This window comes from Phyllopteryx taeniolatus, chromosome 7 (genome assembly GCF_024500385.1).
Source record: "Phyllopteryx taeniolatus isolate TA_2022b chromosome 7, UOR_Ptae_1.2, whole genome shotgun sequence".
In the NCBI taxonomy this organism is placed as follows: Eukaryota; Metazoa; Chordata; class Actinopteri; order Syngnathiformes; family Syngnathidae; genus Phyllopteryx; species Phyllopteryx taeniolatus.
Window position 1 is genome coordinate 22971469 of NC_084508.1, and position 20349 is coordinate 22991817.

The 20349-nt window shown below is 41.3% G+C and overlaps 2 protein-coding genes across 2 annotated transcripts; one reads left to right on the forward strand and one right to left on the reverse strand.

Moving 5' to 3' along the window:
- Positions 1–1577: 1577 nt before the first annotated feature.
- aldh7a1 (aldehyde dehydrogenase 7 family, member A1) lies at positions 1578–4653 on the reverse strand. The gene is made up of 2 exons (XM_061779032.1): positions 4515–4653; positions 1578–3540 (listed from the first exon to the last, which is right to left on the reverse strand). Exon 2 carries the CDS (start codon positions 3533–3535, stop codon positions 1913–1915), a length of 1623 nt encoding a protein of 540 aa, XP_061635016.1. The 5' UTR covers positions 3536–3540; positions 4515–4653; the 3' UTR covers positions 1578–1912.
- Positions 4616–20335, forward strand: actl6a (actin-like 6A). The gene is made up of 14 exons (XM_061779033.1): positions 4616–4770; positions 7780–7856; positions 9365–9539; positions 15737–15837; positions 15922–16019; positions 16771–16865; positions 18020–18126; positions 18399–18488; positions 18576–18637; positions 18994–19108; positions 19195–19275; positions 19389–19484; positions 19564–19650; positions 19725–20335. The coding sequence occupies exons 1-14, from the start codon at positions 4746–4748 to the stop codon at positions 19803–19805; spliced, it is 1290 nt and encodes a 429-aa protein (XP_061635017.1). The 5' UTR covers positions 4616–4745; the 3' UTR covers positions 19806–20335.
- Positions 20336–20349: the final 14 nt, after the last annotated feature.

Sequence of the window (20349 nt, forward strand, 5' to 3'; positions counted from 1 at the left end):
TCCATAAGAGTGAAGTTATCAATGGATGACATACTGTTGCTACTGTGATGGCAATGGCTATTGATTCCAAACAAATTCAACAGTGGATAGTTGGATTCTTATATAGTATGGGAGTGCTAATGACTCAAAGTAACTCCAGGTTCGAGAACTGTTAAAAATGAGTAGTCCCCTGAGTTTTTAACTCAGCGGTTGGCTTTAATTTTAACAGAAACTGCAATGCTGGGAGGGGATGTTTTAAATTGTATTCCGGATTTAAATTCCATGCATTAGTAGATAGGAATCTGAACTTAAATGCCTTGTGTGATGCTTTTGCATTAGGTCAGGCGTGGAGAAACGTTTCCTTACAAAGGGTGGTTTCTTTCATTTAAGTCATAGTCAATTTCTAAAGAAATATGCAACGACCAAACATATTTGTATTATTAAGATTCTTTGTGTATTAAATGTTCTAACAGTTCCTGTAACTTCCTCACCCGTGCAATGGGGTCGTACAGGACTGGATCCAGCAGATGCTGCTGTGCTGAAAGAAAGTGTTACTTGATTGTGAAATTCCTGTGAATAAATGTCAGGTCTTCCTGTCCTTTTTCCGCTATGTGGCTTAGCATTGCCCTCTGTCCCAATTTAATTGGGTAATTGAAGTTGCATTAGAGCGCTAAATTGTTTATAAATGTATATAGATTATTGAATTAACCACTTCTGTTGACTATATACGTTGAACAATTAGCAATGCATACTATCTATTTTGTTTCTGTTGCAAGAGTGATGATTTTTGCATGAGAGACCTGGATGGATGGATGTCAGTGCAGCAAAGGTGCAGCAGATGGTGCTGTGGTGGTTACAAAAGTTTACTTTTTTTTTTTCATACATTACAGTGACTCTGCTGCAAAATGCATGCATAAACATAAACTTTGTCCTTTACATGGCTTTTTGTAATGTTCTGCAATAAATGTTGACTTTGTTCCTGCTGAGTCTCCCTCTCCTTTCTCTGCCATGTCCATCAGCAATCATCCCCTCCCATATGTACTAGGGAACTCAAGAAAACCACTTCTGTTGAATGATCAGTAATGAAAACAGATTCATGAGAAACGGTGAATGTAAAACTATTATGTATTATATTATTTATATTACTTATTCAGCCTGCTAGGTGCCTTCAACATTATTTCATTTGATCTTTTAGTAAACCTGCAATTGGTTGGTGACCAGTTCAGGGTGTAACCAGCCTCTCGCCCGAAGATAGCTGGGATAGGCTCCAGCATGCCCGCGACCCTAGTGAGAATAAGCGGTACAGAAAATGGATGGATTTTAGTAAAGCATGTAGTCTCTGTCCATGTGTGGTTGCCGCCCCACCCTTTTTAGTCTATATTGAGTAAGAAAAGAGTGCACAATGTTAAATGTTGACTGTTAATGTCAACAGGGAAATTGAATGTTTAACCAAGGTTGACTTAACTGACTGTGTGGAACCGTATGACAGAAAAATATTAAGTTGACATTTTAGGAGTGACAGAAGTGACCCATGTATTGTACTGTCCATTTCCATTTAATATATACGGTAATGGAAACAAATAATATTGTCCATTCCATTGTTTATGCCAGAATAAAAGGTTTATTTTATTTTAAGAGATTAAAGTATCCGGTACAGTCACTTAGCACAGAAACTGATTTTCTACGTGCTTGTACAAAACTGCAAAATCAACATAATGATAGATGCATTCAAAACCTTTTCAGGTTTGCTAAGTGCCCACATACTTCAAATTCCTGATTCATATCTAAACCCATAGCAATAGACTTACATAATACACGACTATTACTTTTTTCCCAAATGTTGACCTTTTCTAATTCGCAGATGCAAAGACAAAAGTTGTCATAATATTCAATGCTGTTCAGTTTCTGAACAAACAACAAGCAGCCACAGGTGTCACTCAAATTTGATTCCCTGTGCAAGAGGAAGATCCTTGCTGTAGTTGATGGTGCAGGTTGAGCGCCTCATGTACTGCTTCCAAGAGTCACTTCCAGACTCTCTGCCTCCTCCTGTGTGTTTTTCTCCACCGAAGGCCCCTCCGATTTCAGCACCGCTTGTTGGAATGTTGACGTTCACGATGCCACAGTCGGACCCTTTAGGTCCGAGCCAGCGGAAAACCCGTCCCAGATCCTTGGTAAAGATGCTGCTGGACAGGCCCTGTTTCACCTCGTTGTTCCACGCAAATCCCTCCTCCTCGGTTTTAAACTTGAGGACGTAGAGGATGGGGACAAACGTTTCCGTGTGGACAACTGGAGCGTCGTGAGCCAGCCCGGTGATGATGGTGGGCTCCACATAATTTCCAGGACGGTCCATCACTTTTCCTCCACAGACGACAGTTCCACCTTGCTGCTTGGCCTTCTCAATTGCAGATAGGTACTGCTCCACTGCTTGTTTAGTGTGCAGAGGCCCATACATGGTGCTGGGGTCCCAGGGATCTCCAATGCGGACTTGCTTATAGGCCTTGGTGATCCTCTCAATCACTGTGTCATGGACGCTCTCATGCAGCATTAACCTTCTCGTGGTAGTGCAGCGTTGGCCAGCGGTTCCGACAGATGCAAACACCGCAGAGGGGACTACCAGATTAAGGTCGGCATCCTCAAAAACAATGATAGCATTGTTCCCACCGAGCTCTAGCAGCTTGCGGCCGAACCTTTCTTGGACCATCATGCCCACCATCTTGCCAACATGAGTGCTGCCGGTGAAAGACAACAGATCCACCCGCTCGTCCTTAGCCATGGCCGTGCCAATATCAGCTCCTCCACATGTCATGGAACAGATGGCACCTGGAAGGTTGTTCTGCTCCAGCACCTCAGCGACAATCTTTGAAACAGCCACGCTTGTAAGTGGTGTTGTTGGCGCTCCTTTCCACAGGCAGACATTGCCACACGTAAGAGCTAGGGCGTTGTTCCAGCCGTAGACAGCAACAGGGAAGTTGAAGGCGGTGATGATGCCGACAAGACCAACTGGGTTCCACTGTTCGATCAGGGCATGGCCCGGTCTTTCTGAAGGCAGGACAGGCCCACCAATCATTCTTGACAGACCGACAGCGTAATCACACACGTCAATATATTCCTGAACTTCTCCCACCCCTTCAACATATATCTTTCCCATTTCTAGAGACAACAAACTCCCGAGAACTTTGATTTTCTTTCTCAGCCCATCTCCAATCTGCCTGACGATCTCCCCTCTTTTGGGAGCAGGAATATCCGCCCATATCTTCCAGGCTTCTTTTGACTTCTGAACAGTTTCTTCATACTCCGCCATTGTAGCTTGGGTTACTCTGGCAATTGGCTCGTTGTTGGCGGGGCAGTAGGACGTGATAACCTCCCCGCTGCCTCCCCAGCTGCCATTGTAAACACCGGGGTTGTCCTCAGAGAGACCCAGCTCCTTTAGCCAAGTGTATTTGGGCTGGCTAATGAGAAGATTTGACATGGCTGCTGACTGGTGAACAGAAGGCAATTTATACTTCAAGAGGAGCCTGCTGTATCGGGCAATGGTCAAGTTGAGGCAGTGCTGCATGAGTCCTGCAAACAATCAAAAACAGTTGTATTTGTGAACCACCACAACACTTGGACAAATTGCACTCCTATGAACGTCATCTTTTGCAGTGATGTACAACTTGCACTGCAGCCAGGGTTTTCGCGCATTAAAAATGTTCGGGCCACCTCTGGCTCTAAAAGGAAACATAATGAACTCTGTTATCTAAACAGGGTGACATTAAATTCTAATGTCAGTAGGACTATTTTAGGTACCAGAAAACATTGGACCTCAGAAGTTGCTCCTAAAACCAGCGATGATGAAGAGAAGAGCCCCTAATTTCCCATTCCCGAATGATCAGAACAGTACAACCTCTGCCTCAATTTTTGCCAGAAAAAAAACCCAAACATGTTTGTAATATAAACAGCTCTTATATTTGATCACATTCAATTGTCCAGGTGATAAAGATGTGGCCAGTGCGCGTACAACAATAAATGACTTTTTTTTTTATCGCTAACAATTACATTTCATTCGCAAATGATAGTTTATAAAAGTAGACCGGATGTAAAGCAATGTTTTCTCAATAAATTTGTCATACCGTAGATACAAAAGTAGCAGCTTATTAGCTCGTCACTTCTTTGTTTCTTGCATTGCTATGCAAAAAAATAATCATACATTCCATGCTATATGTACAACAAATGTCGAATTAACTTTCCACCTATTTATTATAACACTTGAAAACTTTGTCCCGCTGCATGTGCACATTTAAACCCAAACTGTAACTCCAAAGTGGCATTCTGAATTCTCACTTGATTGATTTAGTGTTACTGGGCAATTTTGCCGATAGCTTTTGCGACTTGTCATGGTCGCCAAGAACCGTGACACATTATCGAAACGACCGCGGCTCAAGGTCTTGAGTTTGTTGCCATCATCGTACAGCTATGACATAGCAACTCGTTTCATTTCGCCATCAATTTCAAACAGATGTTTAAACGAAAATCTGGGCAGTTTTTTCGCTTACTTTGTTGTATGGTCCGCAAGGCCACGTCCACTGAAGAGCATGGAGCGTACTGTCGTCCCCTAAATTATTCGTCACCACGCCCTCACCGCTCTCTGATTGGACGGCCGCTGTGACGCACAAGTGGCGCCCGCTTCGTCACGGGTCCGTGCTAACTCCCGCAGCTCCTTTGTTGTCATTCAGCAATAATAACCCACATTATCACGTAAACGCGCTGTTGTGAACATTTCCAAGATGAGCGGTGGAGTGTACGGGGGCGGTGAGTGGTATTTAATGGTTACAGAAATTAATCGCTTTCACGTGTTGTCCTTCTCCCTAGCCTTGTGCATAGCTATATAACTGCGCTAGCCATGCTACCGGTTAGTTCCACGGTTTGAATATGTTACGCTATTTGGTACAGTTTGTCATGCGCACAGCCTTGAATCTCTGTTTCCACTTAAGTGTTCATGGCAAAGTGCATATTTTTGCATCAGTTCAAGCCGGTTCAGCTGTGCTGTCCTGAGTTGCTACCATTTTAGTCGGACGAAATGAATGAAAGTGGGCAGGACGCAATTTAAAATCATGTCCGTTTGCTGTGGAACGCAACAAAAGTTGTAATACAGTAAATGGATTAAGCGTTACCTAAAATCAGTGACATTTCGGGTGCTTTACTGGTATTTATTTTTTTTAAATCAGGATAAGCGGTCTATAGAAAATGGGTGGATAGACGTGTAGTGTAACCTATTTCTCCAAATGCGCAATCTTGTAATCAGCATAATCGCAAACATACATTCCCCTCCAAAAGTATTGAAACGGCGAGGTCAATTCCTTTGTTTTAGTTGTGCACAGAAGACATTTGGGTTTACGGTCAAAAGATTATTATGAGACAAAAATACAGAATTCCAGCTTTTATTTCATGGTATTTACATCTAGATGCGTTAAACAACTCAGGACAGAGTACCCTTTGTTTGAATCCACCCACTTTTCAAGGGAACTAAAGTATCGGAACATGTGACTGCGTATTTCTAGTTGCTCAGGTGTTGCATTATAGATTGATTGCTTAAACTTTAGATAGTGCTTGTTTTTGGTTGTGGTTTTCACCTGTGAAAACTGCATTTACTGTTAAGCAACCATGAAGACCACAGAGCTGTCTATTGGAGAAAAGCAAGCCATTTTGAAGCTGAGAGAAGAGGAAAAATCGATCAGAGCTATTGCACAAACATTGGGGATAGCCAATACAACAATTTGGAATGTTCTGAAAAAGAAAGAAACTACTGGTGTACTGAGCAACAGACATCGAACAGGTCGACCAAGGGTATCAACAGCAGTTGATGACAGAAACATCGTGAGAGCTGTGAAGAAACACCCAAAGACAACAGTCAGTGACATCACTGCCAACCTACACAGGCCACGGGTGAAGGTATCACAATCCACTGTTCGAAGAAGACTTTGTGAGAAGAAATATAATGACCATACCACAAGATGCAAACCACTCATCAGCAAAAATAATCAGAAGACCAGATTGGATTTTGCAAAGTACAAAGATGAGTTACAAAAGTTTAGCAACAAAGCTTTATGGACTGATGAGACCAAGATCAACCTCTACCAAAGTGATGGAAAGGCCAAAGTATAGAGAAAGAAAGGATCTGCTTATGATCCAAAACACAGAAGCGCATCTGTGAAGCATGGTGGAGGTTATGTCATAGCTTGGGCTTGCATGGCTGCTTCTGGAACGGGCTCACTAGTCTTTATTGAGGATGTAACTGATGACGGTACCAGCAGAATGAATTCTGAAGTCTACAAAACCATTTTGTCTGGCAATGTACGGAAAAATGCATCCAAACTAATCGGGAGAAGTTCATCATGCAACAAGACAAAGACCCAAAACACACTGCGAACATAACAAAGGAGGAAAAGTGGAAGATCTTCGGCTGGCCAAGTCAGTCACTGGAACTTAACCCACTGGAGCTTGCATTTTACCTCCTGAAGAGGAGACTGAAGGCAGAAACCCTCAGAAACAAAAAAAGAACTGAAAGAGGCTGCAGCAAAGGCATTTCAAATGAAGAATGCAACAGTCTGGTGAATTCAATGGGTCGCAGGCTTGATGGAATGATTGCAAGTAAGATTTATGCCACCAAATATTAAATGTTAGTCACTTTAAAGTTAATGCAATAATGTCTGTTCCAATACCTTTGCTCACTTGAAAAGCGGGTGGCTTCAAACAAAAGGTTGTCTGTCCTGAGTTGTTAAACACATCGAGATGTTAAATAACATGAAATAAAAGATGGAATTCTGAACTTTTGTCTCATATTCATCTTTTGATCTGAAACCCAAATGTCTTCAGTATACAACAAAAACTGAGGATTTGACCTTTCTGTTCCGATACTTTTGGAGGCTACTGTATTATTATAACACCCTTATAACACCTTCTGTGAGAATTGCTATGCGCTCTAATTATTCCATGCATCTTTTTCTTGGATTCTTGTGAACAGGAATTTATAATAATAAAAAAATCTTTCTGGTATCAGCTGAAATATTAGAAATACGTTGTATGTTTGTATTTTGTATGACTGTGTATATTTGGCAGTTCGAGAAGCTTTTTATGTCCTGTCTCAATGTAAAATTATAATATTGGTCTTAATAATCTAGTACACTGCTTGACCCAAATTGTTGTAATAACGAACTAGCATATTACAAATCCAACATTTGTGTTGATATACAGTTCAGCCGAAATGAATACACCACTTGAAATGTTATCTTTGTTTGACTTTTATTGGTGTGTGTGCTTATTTTCACAATAGTAACTGAGTCTGAGAAATGATTTTATTTATTAATTTAAAAAAATTATTAATATATATATATATATATATATATTTTTTATTTTTTGCATGAGTGGTTCATTCACTTGAGTTCCTTGTTGTCAGCATGTGTAACACTGGGTTCAGTGTGATGCTCTGTGATGGTGTGAATGTGAGTATGACTGGTTTGTCTCAGTGTGCCCTGAGATTGACTGGTGACCAGTCCAGGTGAGGGTGTAGTTTGCCTTTTGTCTGAAGTCAGATAGAATAGGCTCCAGCTCATATTCATTCATTATAGAAAAAGATGTAATTTTGTGTGTGCACATTGACAAATTTACAGTCATCGGTCCATGTTTGTCGGAGTACTTTGTAGCAAGTAAGGCCACATTGACAAATTTACAGTGATTGGTCCACGTTTGTCGGAGTATTTTGTAGCAGGAAAGACCATAGAAAATATTCATTGTGAAAGGAAACACTATCATATTCTCCAGATGAGGTGGGAGCTCTGGTGTTCGACATTGGCTCATACACAGTGAGAGCTGGCTATGCAGGAGAAGACTGTCCCAAGGTAAGAGAATCTCTCAAATAACCTTATTCAACATGTCCTTGTTTTTTTTCGCTCTTCATCTTCTCTCTGGGGGTATGCTGATGATGTCAAGAAATGAGGTCTGTCACCCAGGAGACAGACTGCATAAATCGAGTTCAGATCATTGTGGATGACTTGCTTGAGTTAGAGCTACTGCCGCCTCTAAATTAAATTAAAAAAATAATCATTAAAATGAAAATCTAAATTAAATTACGATTGTTTCACCAATTAGAGAGGAGGAATCTCTGAGGTTGAGACACAGCTACACAATCTCCAATCTGTTCGGAATTGGGGAAAGAATTCCCATTCCCTCAAGATATAATGAAATTAGAAATAATCCGGGGTTAAACAGTTTCCATCATCAATAATTTACTATAAATGAATAATTGTAGTCTTTTAAGTAACACTTAAAATATTCTTAACTGTCACACATGAGGAAGAGCGTAATGTGCCTAACAAATGTCATTCCGAAGGCCTTTTCACACTGCACTTAGCAACGCGCAGCGCACCGTCGTCTTTCCTGTTCATTGTGTACTATATGTGCTAAGGGGGCTGGACCATGGAATGCCATGGGCGGCAAGTGCAGACGGCATTTGACGCACTGCGTCCTCGAATAGAAATATGCTCTATTTGAGAGCCGCGGCGTGGTGACGTCAGAAAGCGTCTCCAATAGGAGAGAGGCTGGCAGAATGTTTTCTGACTGCTATTTTGGCTGACTTGCACTGTAAACGGCAATGGGGAAATGGAGGAAGTGATAATAAATGCGGTGTCCCACTATCCCCAGCTTTGGGATAATCGAAAAATTATATACTGAGACGTATCTGCAGCCTTTAAACTACACCTCGAAGCACTCTTCGTGGAACTGTAGCTCACAAACGAGCTTAAACTCCAAGATCCTGCTGTGAAATTAGTATAGCATGCACACATCCCTTTTTGACTACAACTCGACACCTCCTCCTCCTTAAAATAAGCGAACCTAGCTTACCTTTCTTTTGACAAATACATAATTGCCAAGGTGCGGTCTACTTGTCTAACAGTGGGGAAAGCCTCCCGACTTCATTGAAGGCTGCTACGTCAGCATTTGCAAAGATTGGCATGGTCGGCATTGGTCGTATTGGAGTGCTGTCATCCCTACAGACTGCCGCACGGACCTTTCACACTTGGGCAAGTGCGGTGTGAAAAGGCCATTAACCCTCCTGTTATGTTTGCGTCTTTGGAACATCAAAAAGGTTCACGGGTCAATGTGACCTGCTGCATGTTCAGTCCTTAAAAAAAGACAATACACATTTTTGGGAAAATAATGTTTTTTAAAAGAATTAAAATAAGGCCAGGTTTTAGATTATTTATTTTTTTTGCATTACATGTCAGTGCTAAACAAGAAAAAAACAAATATATTCTGGCTTTTACAGGCAGTGTGAAAGGCGCTAGTATTAGTGTCAGTAAACTGAAATCTTAAAATACTAACGGAGTGTATCTTCTGCGCCCTCAAGGCTGACTTCCCCACGGTGATCGGTGTTACCCTTGACCGCGAGGATGGCACCACTCCCATGGAGACGGACGGTGACAAAGGCAAGCAGAGTGGTACCATTTACTACATTGACACCAACCAGCTGAGGGTCCCGAGGGAGACCATGGAGGTCATGTCTCCCCTCAAGAACGGCATGAGTGAGTATTTCTGTCACCTTTATACCTTCCAAAGCACAGTGCCCCAAAGCCGAATGATGGAGAAGTATAAAGTACTTCTGAAGTCGTACTACATTTGTTCTATACAGTGCTGTGAAAAAGTATTTTCCCCCTTCTCAGATTCTTATATTTTTGCATAGTTTCTCCACTTTAATGTTTAAGATTATCAAACAAAGGTAAATATCAGACAAATATAACCCAAGTGAAGTTCAAATACAGTTTTTATATTGTGATTTCATTTCTGAAGGGAAAAAAAAGTATTCAGTTACTTGGCCCGATGTGGAAAAAGTAATTACCCCCCTTGTTAAATCATGAATTAATTGTGGTCACCACACACACACACACACACACACACACACACACACACACACACACACACACACACACACACACACACACACACACACACACACACACACACACACACAGACAGACAGACAAACAGCCTCTTCAGTCTGCTGCCATCAGGGAGGAAACTGCGGAGTCTGTGGGCCAGGACCAGCTGACTTAAAGACAGTTTTATGCATCAGGCTGTCAGAAAGCTGAACTTTCTTCCCACTCTGGCCCCTAAACCTCTCTTGTTTTCTGCCCAACTGAACTCTGAACCCCCACGCACATGCACACACACGCCCGCACACCACCCCTCATTCACTTCTAATTTGTAAATCTCTTTATGTGGCTTGGTACTCAGACTTTGACTATGTTGCACGTCTCCTAATCTTTGATATTTGCGCATTTAATTTATACTTTTTATACTGTCTATACCACAGTTTTATTTTGTTTTATTCTTTATACTGATGTTTATTATTCATACTTTTTAATATTTTTTTTGCAGCACTGTAGGGCCTTGAGTCTCATAACTTCAATCTTCTGTATGTGCTACGCATATTGTGGAATTGACAATAAAAGTACCTTCCTTGTACTCGTGCTCCAAAAATAAAAATAAAAAAGGAGGTGGTGGCCCAACACAGCGGTGTAGTGGCTGTGGGCCACCGTTAATATTGGACCCCGGGTAATTTATTTACTTTGTTGCATTTGTCTTCCTTCTTGAATTCACCGGCATGATGAATTGTGTTGCGCTCATCCCATGTCACACAATATTTACGCAGCAAAGAAAGCTATGCTTAGCCTTACAAGTTCAGGGTTCATTATCCCAAATTGTACCAGGTAGTTTAGTGGAAATGTGACTTTATTGCCTCCTCTGTAATACAAATGCATGATATGGCAGTAATCCAGCTGACCTGCATCTGTAAACTCCATTACAGTGGTGTGAAAAAGTGTTTGCCCCTTCCTGCTTTTTTCTTTTTTTTGCATGTCTGTCACACTTTTTTTCCCATCATCAAACAAATTTCAATGTTAGTCTTAGATAACACAAGTAAACACAAAATGAATGAATTTTTAAATGAAAGTTTCTATTGTAAAGGGAGAAAAAAAATCCAAACCTACTTGGCCCTGTGTGAAAAAGTGATTGCTCACTAAACCTAATAACTGGTTGGGGCACCCTTAGCAGTAATCAAGCGTTTCCGATAACTTACAATTAATCTCTTGCAGCGCTGTGGAGGAAATTTGGCCCACGCATCTTTGCAGAATTGGTGTAATTCAGCCACATTAGAGGGTTTTCGAGCATGAACCTCATTTTTAAGGTTATGCCACAGCATCTCAATAGGATTTAGGTCAGGGCTTTGACTAGGACAGTCAAAAGTCTTCCTTTTGTTTTTCTTCAGCCATTCAGAGGTGGACTTGGTGGTGTGTTTTGGATCAATGTCCTGCTGCAGAACCCAAGTTCGTTTCAGCTTGAGGTCACGAACCATATTTTACTGTTGGTATGATGATCTTTTTCTGAAATGTGGTGTTACTTTTATGCCAGATCTAATGGAATACACACCTTCCATAAAGTTCAACCTTTATCTCGTCAGACCCCAGAGTATTTTCCAAAAAGTTTTGGGGATCATCAAGATGTCTTCTGGCAAAATTGAGACGAGCCTTAATGTTCTTTTTGCTCAGCAGTGGTTTTCGTCTTGCCCAGTCTCTCTCTTATGGTGGAGTCATGAACACTGACCTTAACTGAGGCAAGTGAGGCCTGCAGTTCTTTGGATGTTGTTGTGGGGTCTCTTGTGACCTCTTGGATGAGTTGTCGCTGCAGTCTTGGGATAATTGTGGTTGGTCGACCACTCCTGGGAAGGTTCACCACAGTTCTGTTTTTTTTTTGTGGACAGTGGTTCTCACTGTGGTCCGCTGCAGTTCCAAAGCTTTAGAAATGGCTTTATAACATTTTCCCACACTGATAGATCTCAATTACTTGCTTTCTCAATTGTTCCTGAATTTCTTTAGGTCTTGGCATGATGTATAGATTTTGAGGATCTTTTGGTCTACTTTGTCAAGCAGGCCCTATATCAGCAGTTTCTTGATTGAGAACAGGTGTGGCAGTATCAGGCTTGGGTGTGGCTAGAGAAATTGAACTCTGGTATGACAAACCACAGTTATGTTTTACCGGGGGGAATCACTTGACACAGGGCTATGTAGGTTTGTTTTTTTTCCTCCCTTAATAATAAAAAAACATTTAAAAACTGCATTTTGTGTTGTCTTTGAATAATATTAAAATTATCTTGATAATGGGAAACATTTAAGTGTGACAAACATGCAAAGAAATGAGGAAGGGGGCAAAGACTTTTTTACACCACTGTATAGAGCCCACAAATGTGAAGTATGATGGCCCAGCTGATAATGCTCATCAGGATGAGGACCCATGGAAATGTGACTATTTCAAGGCCATTGTGACACAAATTTTAATTGCAGCAGAGCGGCAGTGTGGGATCACAGCCTTCCTTAGAGAACTGGCCTGGAACATCGATGCACGCAGCTTAAATTACGATCTAAAAAAAACTCACCATTGCTCTATTTTTCATAACGAAACTGATGCAGTGCTGACGATGAAAGAATCATGTTTTTTGTTCCTGTGACACACACATGCAGCAAAACCTTGATCAATCAAATCATGTTCAACTTATATTTAATTGAATACACAACAAAGACAAGATATTTAATGTTCAAACTGATAAACTTTGTTTTGAGCAAATAATCATTAACTTCAAATTTTATGGCTGCAACACGTTCCAAGAAAGCTCGGACAGGTGGCAAAAAAGACTGAGAAAGTTGAGGAATGTTCATCAAACACCTGTTTGGAACATCCCACAGGTGAACAGGCTAATTGGGAACAGGTGGGTGCTATGATTGGGTATAGAAGGAGCTTCCCTGAATTGCTCAGTCATTCACAAGCAAAGATGGGGCGAGGTTCACCTCTTTGTGAACAAGTGCATGAGAAAATAGTCGAACAGTTTAAGGACAATGTTCCTCAACGTACAATTGCAAGGAATTTAGGGATTTCATCATCTATGGTCCATAATATCATCAAACGGTTCAGAGAATCTGGAGAAATCACTGCATGTAAGTGGCAAGGCCGAAACCCAACATTGAATGCCCGTGACCTTCGATCCCTCAGGCGGCACTGCATCAAAAACAGACATGAATGTGTAAAGGATATCACCACAAGGGCTCAGGAACACTTCAGAAAACCAATGTCAGTAAATACAGTTCGGCGCTACATCCGTAAGTGCAACTTGAAACTCTACTATGCAAAGCAAAAGTCATTTATCAACAACCCCAAGAAACGCCGCCGGCTTCTCTGGGCACGCTCATCTAAGATGGACTGATGCAAAGTGGAAAAGTGTTGTGTGGTCCAACAAATCCACATTTCAAATTGCTTTTGGAAATTGTGGACATCGTGTCCTCCGGGCCAAAGAGGAAAAGAACCATCCGGACTGTTATGGACGCATAGTTCAAAAGCCAGCATCTGTGATGGTATGGGCCTGTGTTAGTGCCAATGGCATGGGTAACGTACACATCTGTGAAGGCACCATTAATCCTGAAAGGTAGATACAGGATTTCGAGAAACATATGCTGCCATCCAAGCAACGTCTTTTTCATTGTTGCCCCTTCTTATTTCAGCAGGACAATGCCAAACCACATTCTGCACGCGTTACAACAGCGTGGCGTTGTAGTAAAAGAGTGCGGGTACTAGACTGGCCTGCTTGCAGTCTGGACCTGTCTCCCATTGAAAATGTGTGGCGCATTGTAAAGCTTTTTTGGAACGTGTTGCAGCCATAAAATTCTAAGTGAATGATTATTTGCTAAAACAATAAGGTTTATCAGTTTGAACATTACATATCTTGTCTTTGTAGTGTATTCAATTAAATATAGGTTGAACATGATTTGCAAAAAATTGTATTCTGTTTTTATGTTTTATGTTTAACACAACATCCCAACTTCATTGGAATTGGGGTTGTAGATCATGGTATCTTCTTGTTTTTAGCAGGCAATTTTATGATTTTTCTTCATATCAAAGGTGTTACATTTACAGTAAATTCCTTCCTATACCGGTTGAAAATCGCTCTAGGAAGGGAACAAAAAGCAAAACAAACTGCTTGTCTTTGATAGGGACAGACTTGATGACTTAATTTTCAATGAAACAACTTCTTAAATTTTTATGAATGTGCAACATCAATCGTTCGTCGTCTTTTTAGGTAATGAACGATGTAGAGAATTGCAATACTAACATTTTAAACATTGTGAATTATTATGCTATACAACATTGTTTTGGCTACAGGAGGGCTTTTTTAAATGTTGCTGGAAGTTCCGTGCTAGTTCTTTTTCAACATAAGGCTAGCCATGACATCTACTGGCTAGAATCTGAGCTGCACTGTGTTTGTTTCCGGATTAGACGTGCGGCTAAACTGCAAGGCAGTTACCCATTTTGTCCCTTACTTTAAGTTGTGTGTCTCACTCACAGTTCTGAGGTTCGAATCTTGGCTCAGGTCTTCCTGGGTGAAATTTGCATGTTTTCCTTGTGCTTGTGTGGGACAATCCCACCATCACATTACATAATTTCCCTTGCAATTGGTTATTATCATTTTTGTGGGTAGTGTTGAACAGAAGTAAAAGAAAATTTGTGGAAAGCTTTTGCAAGCCATATGAAATGACAAGGAGGCCCGGACACTGCGGTCTATATAGTGCAGAACATACAGCGTTTAACACGTCACCATTTTTCTCAGGACATATATTTTCAAAGGTGCTATTGACATGAAAATTTCACCAGATGTTGGGAACAACCCAAGTAACCCATACATACAAAGAAAGTAGAACAAATAAGCTCAGAAATTAAGTTATGTGTAATAATGTGAACACGCCAACTGGTATTTATTCAATACTTTGTACAAAAGCCTCTGTTTGCAATGACATGTTCAAGACGCCTCCTGTATGGAGAAACTAGTCACATGCATTGCTTTGGTGTGATTTTGGCCCATTCCTCCATACAAGCAGTCTTTAAATCTTGAAGGTTCGGTGGGCTTCTTTTCTGGACCTTGAGTTTCACTTCTTTCCATAGATTTTCAATTGGATTCAAGTCAGATGATTGGCTGGACCATTCTCGCAGCTTTATTTTCCTTATTTGAAACCAATTGAGAGTTTCCTTGGCAGTATGTTTTGGATCATTATCCTGCTGAAATGTCCACCCTCGTTTCATTTTCATCATCCTCGTAGATGGCAGCAGATTTTTGTCAAGGTCTCTGTACATTTGCCTACTCATCCTTCCTTCAAGTTTACCAGTACCATTTGCTGAAAAGCAGCCCCACACCTTGGCAATGAGACCTTTTTGTAGGCCATCAATTAGGACTGAACCGGCTGATATTCATGTGCGCTGACAAGGGGCTGGATTGCTGTTTGATTATTGATAGATTTTAGGTGTTGTCTTGGCTTTCCATGCCTTTTGCACCTCTGTTTCTTGTTGTGTTCAATACTTTTTCCCAGTGTCATTTCACATTATTACACACAACTTAATTTCTGATCTTATTTGTTCTACTTTCTTTGTATGTATGGATTACTTGGGTTGTTCCCAACATCTGGTGAAAATGTCCTGTCAATAGGACCTTTGGAAGCATATTTAGTGAGAAAAATGGTGATGCGTTAAATACTTATTTCAGCCACTGTATGTGAAGTTTCTACCTTAAACTGCAGTCACATTACCTGGGATATATTCAGATAAAAATTGCTTGTACATGTTTGTGTCCATTTGAGACAAAATGTATTTTGTCTTGATTTATCTTTTTTTATGCCATATGCCACAGTTGAAGACTGGGACAGTTTCCAAGCCATTTTGGATCACACCTACAGGATGCACTTCAAGTCAGAACCAAGCCTGCATCCAGTACTTATGTCGGAAGCATCAGTGAGTTACTCTTTCTGTGAGCTCGAATTTTTAGTGCATCTGCGTATGCTTTTGTCTCATGTCATATGTGTTTTACGTCTGCAGTGGAACACGCGCGCAAAACGAGAGAAACTGACCGAACTGATGTTCGAGCACTACAACATTCCCGCCTTCTTTCTCTGCAAGTCAGCCGTGCTGTCTGCGTATCTTTTATGCCCTTACATCACAGGTGTCAAACTCAATTTATGTGGCCCACGAAAGTGCGTCGACTTCATGTTTCTTGTTAAAATAACAACATTGCAAATCGTCTTCCCGTTTATATATCGTTGATTGCAAACATTTTTATTACCAATCCCCATTTCGAAATCAACTGAATTAACAACTTTTTACTGGCTTCTGGTTTCAAATATAGTTATTCATCGATTTTTTTTTTTGTGTATATGTAATAACATGAGGCAATGGTACATTTACTGTATATGTGTTCGCGCTCATGATGGCCCTCCGAGGGAAACCATTACTACGATGTGGCCCACAGCAAAAATGAGTTTGACACCCCTGCCTTACATGCTTCCTTGTTTATAATGGAAGAAGAAGCGACTTTCGGCACTACAACATTCCCGCCTTCTTGGCTCAGGTCTTCCTGTGTGAAGTTTGCATGTTTTACTTATGCTTGTGTGAGATTTCTCCAGGTACTCCGGCTTCCTCCCACATTCCAAAAAACATGCATGTTAGGTTCATCGGAGACTCTAAATTGTCAATAGGTGTGAATGGGTCTTTGTCTACAGTATGTGCCCTGCGATTGGTTCTGTACGCCGGCTCTTGCCCAAAGTCAGCTGGAATAGGCTCCAGGCCATCCTCGACCCTAATGAGGACAAGGGCTATAGAAAATGGATGTTCCGTAATGGTCATATGCGTGTCATACATGTGTCGCTACAATTCCTTTACTTGGAGAAGCTTCGCCAACGGGCGGTCTACAGGCTTGGTCCTGGACAGCGGAGCCACACACACCACAGCCATACCGGTGCATGATGGCTACGTCCTGCAGCAAGGTAACTCCTAATCATTCCCTTTTCTATATATACATTTTGACTCCTAGAAGTAGGCAGTGGGCAAACTGAGCAATCAGGGGAGAAGAGCCTTGGTGAGAGTGGTAAAGAAGAACCCAAAAATCACTGTGGCCAAGCTCCAGAGATGCAGTGGGGAGATGGGAGAAATTTCAAGAAAGTCAACCATCACTGCACCCTCTGCCAGTCGGGGCTTAATGTTAGAGTGGCTCGACGGAAGCTTTTCGTCAATGCCTGACACATGAAAGTCTGCATAGTTTGCTATAAAACACATGGACTCCCAGACTATTGGAAGTCAGATTCTCTGGTCTTATGAAACCAAGATGAAACTTTTTGGTCTTAATTCTAAGCAGTCTGTGAAAAAACAGGCACTGCTTATCTCCTGCCTAATACAATTCCAACGGTGATGGGAGCATCATGCTGTAGCGGTGTTTTTCAGATGCAGGGACAGGACGACTGGTTGCTATTGAAGGAAAGATTAATGCGGCTAAGTACAGAGTCTTGGACGAAAACCTTTTACAGCATGGTCAGGACCTTAGACTCGGCCGTAGGGTCACCATCCAACAAGACAATGACCCTCGGCACACAGCTAAAATAACTGAGTGGCTTATGAACAAATCTGTGACTGTTCTTGAATGGCCCAGCCAGAGCCCTGACTTAAACCAAATTGAGCATCTCTAGAGAGATCTGAAAATGGCTGTCCACTAATGTTCACCATTCAACCTGACTGAACTGCTGGAGGGGATCTGCAATGAGGAATGGCAGCTGATCCCCAAATCCAGGGCCCTCATTTATCAAAGAGTGCATAAAACCGGTTCTAAATTCATTTGTACAACTGATATTTCAATAATCTACTTTTAGTGAGTGCTTAGCATGTTGTAGTAGTGGTTAGAACGCCTGCCACACAATTCTGAGGTTTGGGTTGGATTATCTGCTTTGGCTTTCTGTGTGCAGTCATGTGCTCGTGTGGGTAGTAGTCCGGCTTCTTCCCACATTCCAAAAATGTGCTTCTTGGGCACATATTCCCGTAAAGTTTTGGTTGAATTCCCAATTGTATCACTTACGGGGTGTTTGTCTTTGGAGGTTCCGCTGTGTGTGTGTTTTGTCTGAGTCACTGTGACCTTTGTTTTCTCTGACAGGCATTGTCAAGTCCCCCCTGGCTGGAGAATTCATGAGCATGCAGTGTCGAGAACTTTTCCAAGAGATAAATGTTGAAATAATTCCACCTTACATGATTGCATCAAAGGTGAACCCCCTTTTATCATTCATATTGGGAGTGATGCATTTGAAGTAATTTTAATTATTGGACACACCGTGGCTGCGTATGCTGTTGCTCACTTATGAAAACTTCTTATCTCAATTTTATTTTTCTGATGGCATTTCAATAACAATGAGCTGACAGAGTAATATTTGTAATATGTTGACTTTTTGTCACTTGAACTGTATTCTGAAATGATGTGGGTGACATGTACCTCCACAGTGTTAAATAGGTATTCACTTCACTATTTATCATATCAGGATCCAGTGCGAGAGGGATCGCCGGCCAGCTGGAAGAAAAAGGAGAAACTACCTCAAGTCACACGCTCGTGGCACAATTACATGTGCAATGTCAGTAATAGAATCTAGCATTGGCAATACTTAGCTTTATACTCCAAATGTATACTTAAACAACATGTCTCCTCTTTGTGATTACAGTGTGTCATCCAAGACTTCCAGGCATCTGTGCTGCAGGTGTCCGACTCGCCATACGACGAACAGTAAGAAAATCTAATTTGTTGCCATAAAGCCATCAACATTTTCCCACGTGTATATTTTCTTCAAATTTTGCCGTGCTCGGATCATATTCACAACTATGGACAATTTAGAGTTATATGCCAGAGTAACTGGAGAAAAGACATTTGAAACCAGGACTTCTCAACTGTGATCGTTGTCATTATTAGAACTTTGTTAATCTATTCTAAACTCATATTATAGCTGAATTAAACACATAGGTCATAGTGTAGAGTGACAAGCTCTGTTTTGCCCTATCCTCTAGCTTCTATGGAGGTTTTCATGCTAAAATCAACTCTCAAAAAGATTTTAAAAACCTGTGAATGCTATCCTCTTCTTTCAGGGTTGCTGCCCAGATGCCCACAGTGCACTATGAGCTGCCCAATGGCTACAACTGTGATTTTGGGGCTGAGAGGTTGAAAATCCCAGAGGGCCTTTTTGACCCCTCTAACGCAAAGGTAGGCTTTGCCTCATTTTATAGCACATGGACCAAGTACATCGGTGTGTTTGGGTGTACGAACAATGTTTCATGATCCACTGTCAGGGCTTGTCTGGAAACACGATGTTAGGAGTCAGCCACGTGGTGACAACCAGCGTGGGAATGTGCGACATCGACATTCGGCCGGTAAATATTGAGTCATGCCCTCAGCGTGATCATATTTATTGGTCCTCTGAAATCTTAAGATATTTTATTGTTAGAAATCACTATCTGAGGCAGCTCTATGACTTGCGTGTCAGGGTCTGTATGGCAGCGTAGTGGTGACAGGAGGAAACACGCTGATTCAGGGCTTCACTGACCGACTCAACAGAGAACTCTCCCAGAAAACGCCCCCGGTGTGTGCTCAACAACTGCCTTATTTTTGTGTCTTCAAAAAAAAACAATAAATGGGTGTGTTTGTTTTGTGACTTATAGAGTATGCGACTGAAGCTGATAGCCAATAATACCACAGTGGAGCGCAGGTTCAGTGCATGGATCGGAGGCTCCATCCTAGCATCACTTGTAAGTACACAGGATATGCTGCTGATATCTAGTATCCAAGTAGAGACGCATCAAATGATTTCCTTGTCTTCTAGGGAACCTTCCAGCAAATGTGGATCTCCAAACAGGAGTACGAGGAGGGAGGAAAGCAGTGTGTGGACAGAAAATGCCCTTAATTTTACACCGAGCATATCCCCATACCTAATGATACAGAGAACCAATCGTAAATCTTTTTTTAGCAGTTTGTCCATATTTTCTGTGTTTGTGGATGTGTTGTAGCGACATACACATTCACAATTGCCTATCACTTTGATGAAGTGAGATTAAATTTCTTTGCCATAATGTTCAGTGTGATGCCTTATCTTGAGATGAAAAGTGGTTTATGGAAACCAGAAAGCAACTAAATCTCACTCGTGAACACTATTTTCGTACTTTACATCTGCTCTTCTTTCCTTTTGATCAGTATGGCATACCCCAAAACAACAAACTTGGTTCCCACTGAGCATAAATACATTTTTCCCCCCAAACATTTTATACACAATACTGATAAAGTAGTTTTGAAAGTTCACTTTCAATAACTAGGTGTTTTTTAAGAACCTTTACAGTTGAAGTGATAGTCTGTGGTGCATAAACTGTACAAACTCATTGACGTAGGCCTCGTTGCCTCTGTGGGAGTTTCAAGTCATAATAAAACTATTTAATTGTACACTTTTCAGTGGC

Bases quoted from the DNA above. Each gene is read 5' to 3' on its own strand.
- actl6a (XM_061779033.1), top strand. From the start codon at position 4,746: ATGAGCGGTGGAGTGTACGGGGGCG. The intron at 18,127-18,398 runs GTGAACCCCCTT...TTATCATATCAG, and splicing joins CTTACATGATTGCATCAAAG to GATCCAGTGCGAGAGGGATC. The intron at 19,276-19,388 runs GTAAATATTGAG...CTTGCGTGTCAG, and splicing joins GCGACATCGACATTCGGCCG to GGTCTGTATGGCAGCGTAGT.
- aldh7a1 (XM_061779032.1), bottom strand. From the start codon at position 3,535: ATGCAGCACTGCCTCAACTTGACCATTGCCCGATACAGCAGGCTCCTC.